Source organism: Cydia amplana, chromosome 3 (genome assembly GCF_948474715.1).
Source record: "Cydia amplana chromosome 3, ilCydAmpl1.1, whole genome shotgun sequence".
Lineage (NCBI taxonomy): Eukaryota > Metazoa > Arthropoda > Insecta > Lepidoptera > Tortricidae > Cydia > Cydia amplana.
The window spans coordinates 14,837,111-14,846,295 of record NC_086071.1 but is presented as its reverse complement, the minus strand read 5'-3'; the positions used below and the strand labels follow the sequence as shown (position 1 = coordinate 14,846,295).

The following is a 9,185-nucleotide window of genomic DNA, read 5'->3' as shown; positions in this document are numbered from 1 at the left end:
TATATTATCTGTGCCAATAAGAGTTGCCCTCAAGATTATTAATTTCCACGGCTAATAGGGACCTGTCAAAACCTGGAGGGCATTAATTTTGCACACCATTGGCCGCAGGTCGAGATATTGGAACGAGCCTATCCAATAAGTAAGAATATGTCACTATGGACCTACAAGAACAGACTTAATAGTCTAGTAAGTATACATTTATGTAGCGTACAGTCAATTTGATTTCCGTGGCACTTCGTAGGTTTTGTATCTATTGTCACAGAAACAAGTTCAAAGTGACACAGAAATCACAGTAACACTCCGCAGTCAAAGTATTCGCTCCGTGCAAAGCGGTGGTAGGGGAAGCCGATACGATCGCAGCGCTTGATGTGGCCAGTAATGACAAGATTGGCAACAGCGTTTCTGTCAATTCCCATACTTCTCAGTTATTTTAGCCTTATAATCATACTTACGATAAAAATGGGTCACGATAGCTATTGTGTGGTAAACTGCAATAATACTGGACGAAACAGTAATGTAAATTTAATATATTTTCAAAGCCGAGCTAGATATTAGCCTTTTATACCATATAGTACTATACCAGGCTTAACAACGTAATGGCTAAACATTTTATCTAGTCTATGTCAACACAGAGTTTTTCTTTTATGTTAATAAAATAGTATGGCTACAGTGTAATACAGTGTAATACAGTGTACCAACATTAAGTGATTGTAATATGACTTATTGAAAGCCCTTCAAAAGCACACAAAGGCACGTAGGGTTATCTGTCGTCTGTCACAAGGGTCACAACAGATATTGCGCCTATTAAGCGGGAGAAAATAAATTTTTAAAATAAAATGTGTTGATTAAAACCTGTGAAAAAGGTCAAAGTTTTTATAATTGCAAGATCGTACGTATCCCCAGGAAGAGGATCACTAAGTGAGTCATCAAAACATAGTGAAACATACATTTTTTCATTGAATTTGTAACGAAACAACAACGAAGGAAATTGACCGAATAATATAAAATACACAGATAATTCTTACTGTTTTCATTAAAGCAAAAACCAAGTGAATTTAACATTAAATACGAATAGATTCCGCATATTGTTAAATACATTATAGTAAATATTTTTAAGGAATAATCTTTATTTGGTTGCGCTCGTTATTTAACAGCGCCGACCACGTTGCGAACGCTAGGCGGCGCTCCATATAGTGTAAAATATATATATCCGTATGTCCTGACTGACTCATCAACGCAAAGCTGAAATTACAAAAGCTAGAAAGATGAAATTTGCAAATCATGTTAAATGTTATAATGTGAATAAGAAATAAGAAGCGATTTTGAAAAATCCCACCCCTAAGGGGGTTAAAAATATAATATTTAAGAACCTGGGCATCATCTTTGATCAAACGTTGTCCTGGTCAGCTCATGTTTCTGACATTAGCAATAAACTGATTGCATCTCTTCACTCATTGAAATGTCTTCGAAAATTTCCTTCCTCTTCACACTAAAATAACTCTTGCTTGTTCACTTTTACTTCCTTTGTTAGACTACGCTGAGCTGATTCTGCTTTTTTGGACCTTAATGAGGAGCTACTGGACAAACTCGAGCGTTTGCAAAACATTTGTATTCGATACATTTTCGGTCTACGTAAGTTTGATCATGTATCCCAGTTCCGATCTCAGCTTGGCTGGCTTCCAATTCGTCGTCGAAGAGATGTGCATGTCCTGTCATTGCTTTTCAATGTACTATTTAATCCTGCTTCGCCACCTTACCTTTCCGAAAGATTTAGTTTCTTAGCTGCTGGTAGTGGTCACCGTCTTCGATCAAGCGCCAACCTTTCACTCGCAGTTCCATCCAATATGACGCGCACATACAAAAAATCCTTTACTGTCCACGCCGTGAAGCTATGGAACGAGATACCGGTGTCCGTGAGGCAATCCCAATCTGTAGGATCACTCAAGGAGAGGCTTAAAAAATTGTGGCTTTCCGATACATAAGTAATTCGGTTTTCCTCGATTAGTACCTACTTCTTTAGTTTCCTTTACTTTTCAGGTTCGAGCTCATATCTATTTATTTATGATATATATTGAGTATTTATTTATTTATTTTATTTTATATATGTACGCTTTATTTTTATTTATTTAAGTATTTCTATTTATGTTTATATATATTATTTGTAGCAATGTGTATTCAAAACTTGCATTTCATTAATTTTAGTGATTGTACACTATTGTTTTTGTTTGTCATTCATCGTTACTTCTGTTTTGTTTTATTCGTTTCCTCAAAGGTTAACTGGAAGAGATCCCATACAGGGATAAGTTCGCCTTTGTTGTATTTAATTTACTCTGTAACTATGTTTCTCGTGTTTTTATTTCCATGTGCAATAAAGTATATACAAAAATAGGTTGAAAGATTGTCTGGAGAATAATTTTTAAAAATCGTAAAAAGGTAACTATTTAATTAAAATAAAAGTGATTTCGGCATTTTCTACATTCACCCCTTAAGGTAGGAAAAAAGGGGTTGAAGATTTGTATCGAGATCGTACACTCTTTTAAATGTGGGACTTGCAACTTTCTAAAAAGGCATATTATTAACACTTTCAGTGCCAAGCGCCCCATTTCCAGTACAAAATGAACACGACCAGAACCCTCTGGCACTAAAAGAGTTTAAATTCATGAAATGAAGTTTCAGCGTTTTTGAAAACCCATTTCCTAAGGCGGTTACATAATGAAGTTATTAAAATAGTTTGATATTTTTGAAAGTAGTGACAAATATAATGACATTAAAAAGTTCCTTTTCAAAAATCAAGTACAGGGGTACAGCTTATTGCAGAAAATAATACACCAAGAACATTAAGGGTAAACATAAATCTAGAACAAGGTTGCTTCCCGACGAAGGTTCCGCCGTGTAGCCTTTCTGATAGATTTTGTTTTTCTCGTAGAAGAGGTCGAGGAAGGCCGTGCGAGCGTGGAAGGGCCTGGAAGCGACTCGGACCTCTGTGTCCAGCTCCAGATAGTGCCATTTGTCTCGGGTCACCGGCTGCCAGACGACGGGGATCAGCTCGGTTGGTTCCGGAGTAGGATTTCTGGGAAGCACAGTAAGAAAATATTTAATAACTAGCGTTCACTAGCGCAGATCATGTATGGACTGATTAGTCTGAATTAAATGGTTTTTTTTTGTAAAAACAAGTCTTTCAGCGTGTTTGAAACAACTCTTTTTATGCCCTTACTATTGATGCTGACCGTACAGTCGGTACCCTCATACGACTGGGAAGCCTAAATATTGCTAGGCAACTGAATATGAATACTAACGGCGTTATTCATAAACGTCTGCTAAGTTAATCAGCTGATGATCGTCTTTTGTCCCTAGGTCCCTCTATGGCATAACGACAGATAGGGACAAACAACTATCATCAACTGATTTAGTTAGCAGCCGTTTATGAATAACGCCATAAGTACTGTATATTATTTAAAACAAATGAATGTGCTTTATTTGGCAAAAATTGTAAGTTTTATTATATTACAAAAATGTGTTTTCTTGCTTCCTTATGTATGAGAATTTGAATAAACAATTGTTATCAAACAAAAAAAAAAATTATCATTTTTTTTTATTTTTAACAAACTGTAGGGTAAAACGGTAAATACAAATGAAAAATATTATACGTACCCATATTTGACAAAGTTCGCCCACAATTCTGTCATGCGATCAACAATCAATTGGTCCTCAGGATCTAGCGGTTTATCCATGTAAGACACGTCGAACAGGTACCCAATCTCGTCTGCGTGACTTGCTCCACCCCCTGTTATGTTTAATCTATGCTTAGCAAAATTTCTCCCACCCGAATAAGAAAACATATACAAATACATGGTTTGCACTCCATTTTCCAAATATTTCTTAACAGTCCTTAAAATTGGATGGTTGAATTTAAAATCACCCGACAAATCTATGGCCTGTTGCTTCAATTCGGCGAATATATCCTCGTCACCGAAATAGAAGTGAGTTACAATCTCATGCATTTGGGCATAAAGTTCATCTTCATCTTCAAAATCAAAGTTCTGATTGATATAATCTTGTACAAAATCCGCAAGCTGAAACGTGATATCAGGAAACATGGCAATACTAATATACGTTTCTTCGTTGTTTAACCCAATTAAAACTTCAATGTCTTTTACTCTTGGCACATTAGTGTTCAGCGGATGTTCTGTTATAAATCTTTCAACATTCTCAAATTCGTTTTCTATGCAAGGACTAAAACTTGACATTTCCAATTCAAGAGTTACTGCAATTAGTTGATGTGGATCTACTGTAGCCAGGAAAGATAATGTGTCTTTGACGTCACTTGAATTATAGTTAAAATGCTTTGCTAATTCAAACGGCGCGTTAGGATCCGGACGGCCGACTGTACCCGCAACCAAAACCACACCGCTTTGCAGAATCGTTTTGTGGAAAAGATTTTCATCTTGGCCGTAGTACAAATGAAAATCTACAGCCATCCCGCCTGCACTATTTCCTCCGATAGTTATCCTAGTATTGTCTCCACCGAACGCTGCAATGTTATCTCTGATCCATTTTAACGCCATCACCTGATCTTTGAATCCTTGGTTGCCAGGCACTTCAGGAATATCCAAGCACATGAAACCGTACGGCCCCAATCGATAGTTTATAGTCACAAAAATTATATCATGTCTAACTAAAAAACTGGGTCCGTACAAGAATTTGCCGGGGAAACCTATGGAAAAGCGACCTCCAAATATCCAAACAAAGACTGGTAAGCGGTTGTCATCGCTGGCCGAGTCCGGCACGTAAACATTGATATGAAGACAGTCGAGGGATCCGACGTAAGTGTAATTGAACTCTTCTTGTTGAGGACAAATTGATGAATCGTCAAATGCGTCAAATGTGCTTTCAAACGTTGGGTAAGGTTTTGCATTCTGAAAAAAAAAAATGGATGTAACATTAGTTTAAATACAATAAGAGGGAGGACAAGGGAAACTAAGGCATAGGGTTCCATACTCAGCAGTACCTACTGCTGACAATATAATTATATTATCACCACACCAGCTCGAAAATGCTTTGTTATTATTTAAATTTAGATGGGCGATTCTCAGAGATGACGTTCGGTGCCTGACTTCGGTGCCAAATTTTAATTTTTACTTATTAGATACGCGAATTTATTTCCTAAAATCTAGCCTTAATATAAAAAATATTGGTAGTGGAGGCCTCCATTAGAACCTTCCCGGAACCCTTTACGGAACCCTTGTAACGGGAGTCCGACTCGCACTTGGCCGGTTTTATTTTTATGTATTATATAAATAATAAATAAATAGTTTGATAGTGTCCCAGACATAATGTATGCTGAAGATCATGCCTGAATTAATTCAGATTTATTGAACAGTAAATTCAATAACTTTTTGCCCCGGACACGTAAAAATGGCCCTCCTGAGAAATGCCCAGATAGAAAAATTGATATTTATCCTCAAGAGTGCAAATAATCCTTTTTAAATTGAGTAAATGGTAGGTCTCCTGGCAAAGTTCCCATGTAATTTAATAATCCATACTATACGCGTACATATTGCTATCGTATTTTCTTCGCGATGGTATGGTAGACAATTTTGTGTAGATTTAACTCCGTGCCTTGAAAACCTCGTAACGCTCAAAACTCCACTTTATGAACTGCTTGCAACGCTCGTGGAACAATTTTGGAATATTTTGCTAGATATAAGTATATGGGGATTTTAGCACGAGGGGTTAAACAACAACATTGCCCCCCAAAAACCCCCTTGTAGAAAAGCATTCGATATTTTGACTAACACCAAGTTGTACTCACCCCAAAAAGATTGTCGGGATCAACTTGAGCATACGGGATTCCCATGAACATGGAATAGTTCCCGTCCTCAGCGCGCAGTCCTCGTATGTGCCCTACGGGGCTATGCACTTCAGGGTACGTCCCATTCCCGTCTGCAGGAAACACTATAGCTCCATCGCTATTAATTACAAATAAAACTACACTTAGAAGGACGGATATCCTGACTCTCATTTTACCGCCGGTAAATTAAAACTGGCCCAAATTAACGTAATTCGATACTATTAATTATCTTGACGATAAGATAAATAATCTTTAATAGAAAAAGAAACCGACTTCTCTAACTACTAACATGTATACATTTTATGGTATATATATACAGGGTGATTCAGGAGACGTGAGCAGGATCAAGCCTACGCATACAGTAAGTTAAAAACAACTGTTTCGTACCAGTATTTGTGAGATTAACTTTAATTTATTTCACACTGTTTAAAAAAGTTTAAAATTGATTTACGACATTTATGGTCACCCTCTTTGTTTTATCCATAACAAGTGCCAAATTGAATGTCATCGGAGTCTGGTTACTTTTGAAAAATCGTATCTCACTCAGGTGTGACATTTTGTTTTCTTCATACTCAAAGTGCTGTCATAACGGTTAAAAAGGTCTTATCTTTGTTAATTAAATGGTGTAGGGTATCTATGATTGTAGATAATTAAATTTGTCCTTACCAAAAAGTATAACAACAGAAAAAAAGCGTGATTGTTTTACTTAAATATTGTGGTGAACGATTTTACATTTACTGATTGTGTAGGCTTAGTCCTGCTCACGTCTCGTGAATCACCCTGTATTATAATCAATGTGGTTTATTTAGTTTAGGTATCATAGTGGTTTTCCGGGTCAAGGTCCGGGTTGGGGTCCGAGTCCGGGTCCGGGTCCAAGTCCGGAGTAGGTACGGGCCCCAGTCAAAGTCAAAATCGAAATTCAAAATCACAAAACGTGCAGTATGCATCGTTAAAGAGTTCTGTTTTGATCATCATCAGCAGTTCCACTTCATCAAATGCGACAGTTTTTAATGTAAATGCTTTATTTTCTGATAAAAATACAAACAATTTTATACGTATGCTTTTAAAATTTGAGGAGCTCCCTCGATCCCTCATGGATTCCATGTTCAGAACATGAAATTTACATAAATATGCCTAAAAACTTAACTTGCTTAACAAACATAACGAAAAGGACAAATCGCCAAACGCGAGCTATGCGTCGTTGAAGAGTTCCTTTCTGATCATCATCAGCAGTTCCACTTCATCAAATGTCACTTTTTTGAATGTATATGCTTGTGTAGGGTTTTTGGTATTTAGCATACCTATTTAATTCGTTTTTAAAGTTACGGGTAGTTTGAAATAAGACCTAGCATACTTACTTAATAAGTTTTTAAAGTTAAGGGTAGTTTGAAATTGAAGACTGTTATTGGTTGGGTATAAAAAGAAAGACACTTGGCGGACAGCTCTCTTTGGTTGTTGAGTCGTGCTAGCAGGCGGTTGTCAAGAGAAGAGATTATTGTAAATTGGAAGAAGACAAGAAAATAAATGGATAAATATCTTCAAGGTGTTGTTATTTTTACACTTCAGAAGTGTGCAGAACGTAAGTACACGCCTACTGCTATTACTTATTGATTTAGTGAGATAACTGATAACATGACCCTTATTCTGAGCTTGGAGATAATTAATTAACTATACGAAATTCTAATGGATTACGTAAGAAATATGGTACTGGTAACATTTTTATTTAATTTAAATGAGTACCTGCATCATTTATTAATAATATTATGATGATTATGATTATAGGCTATCTAATTGCATATCAGTTAAACTTAGGTTAGTTTGACCCATAAATGTAATTAAATGGACATAATATCAATGTGTAATCATAAGAATATATGCGTCAGTTGGTCGAGAATTCAAAGTACGAGTATTTAACCACCATGCCACCGACAGCTAGGCATAATAATGTTCAGTTAACAAAATCAAGTACACGTGTTCTTCTTAATAAATAGATACGTGACTGTAGTTATTAACTTCTTTGCTACTTACTTACCCACACACATGTGGGAATTAGGCAGAATATGTCAACACGTGGGTCTTGATATGTGTTGGTTGGAGTATTCAAGGGTGCCTTAATTTTCATTATTTCTTCACTACGGCGCATAGTTTCAGAGATAAATTGATATTTATGATTTATAACCAGGTCTCGCAATTTAATTGAAGATTTTGAGTTTTGATTTTGATCCTTAATGTTAAAATTTGTGGAATATAAGTAGATGGCTTACTATGCAAACGGGGCATTGAATTTTCAGTCATTTTTTTTGCTACGACGCATAGTTTTTGAGATAAATGAATGTTTATAATTTGAACTACCATTAAACATTATTTTGTCATATAATTCCTTTATAGTTTATAAGGTATTATGATATAGTATATAGGTATATGTAACACCGGATACTTTTACGTTTCATGCCGAGTTGTTGGAGAATATGGCTGACGATGACTCATGATGATCAACGGCGCTTGCGAACACCAGAAGCCTCTGTCTTCGCGAAAGGGAATGTAGCTGGAATAACAGCGGCAGTGAAAAAGGAATCCAGACCGAAGCAGACGAGAGGCACGCGCCACTGGACATCAGGTCATGTACACCTACTTTTACTATTATATTATGAATGATTTGATATGGTAATGTGTGTTAGATACCGTGAATTGCTTGACTTCATCTCTTTCATCGACATCTAGCACATAAGATGAATATATTGCCAGAGGATAAGTTGAGAAAAATAAATTTGATGAACCGATAGAAACTATTACTTGTGTACCAATTATGAGAAATTTTTGCCTAAATATGTCAATGCGATATAGTGTCCGACCGAAACATGTTTTTTTGCCGAAACCGAAACCGAAACCGAATGTTCGGCTTTGGCTCTAGTTTCGGCCGAAACCGAAACCGAAACCGAAACTTTTGAAGACTTGTTAAAATCGTTGAAAAAATGTCATAAAACCGCTTTTAAACTCATATTAAGGGGCTATCAACACCCAGTGTCCTTGAAATTGATGTTTCTTAAGGGGCTTTGCCACGCCAATGACCTTCGATCTGAATCCTTTAGTTGTCTTATGTTTTTTGTAGCTTATCATATTAAGCAATATAAACTGGTTTTCTGGCCATAACTTTTGTGTTAATTCGTTTAAAATTAAAACCCTAGACACGTTTTACGACACGTCAAAGACGAACCCAAATATGTAGATTTCGTATAAGTAATATCCTTCACAGCAATCTAGATACGAAAAAAGTGTTCTTAATAGGCAATGTTTAAAAAAAATCATAAAATAGTATCAATTTCTTTCAAAATCT

The 9,185-nt window shown here is 36.2% G+C and overlaps 1 protein-coding gene across 1 annotated transcript; it reads right to left on the bottom strand.

Annotated features, from left to right (window-relative positions):
* Window positions 1-2,808: 2,808 nt before the first annotated feature.
* Window positions 2,809-5,983, bottom strand: LOC134662693 (juvenile hormone esterase-like). Its single transcript, XM_063518966.1, has 3 exons — window positions 5,813-5,983; window positions 3,652-4,916; window positions 2,809-3,070 (listed from the first exon to the last, which is right to left on the bottom strand). Exons 1-3 carry the CDS (start codon window positions 5,861-5,863, stop codon window positions 2,809-2,811), a joined length of 1,578 nt encoding a protein of 525 aa, XP_063375036.1. The 5' UTR covers window positions 5,864-5,983.
* Window positions 5,984-9,185: the final 3,202 nt, after the last annotated feature.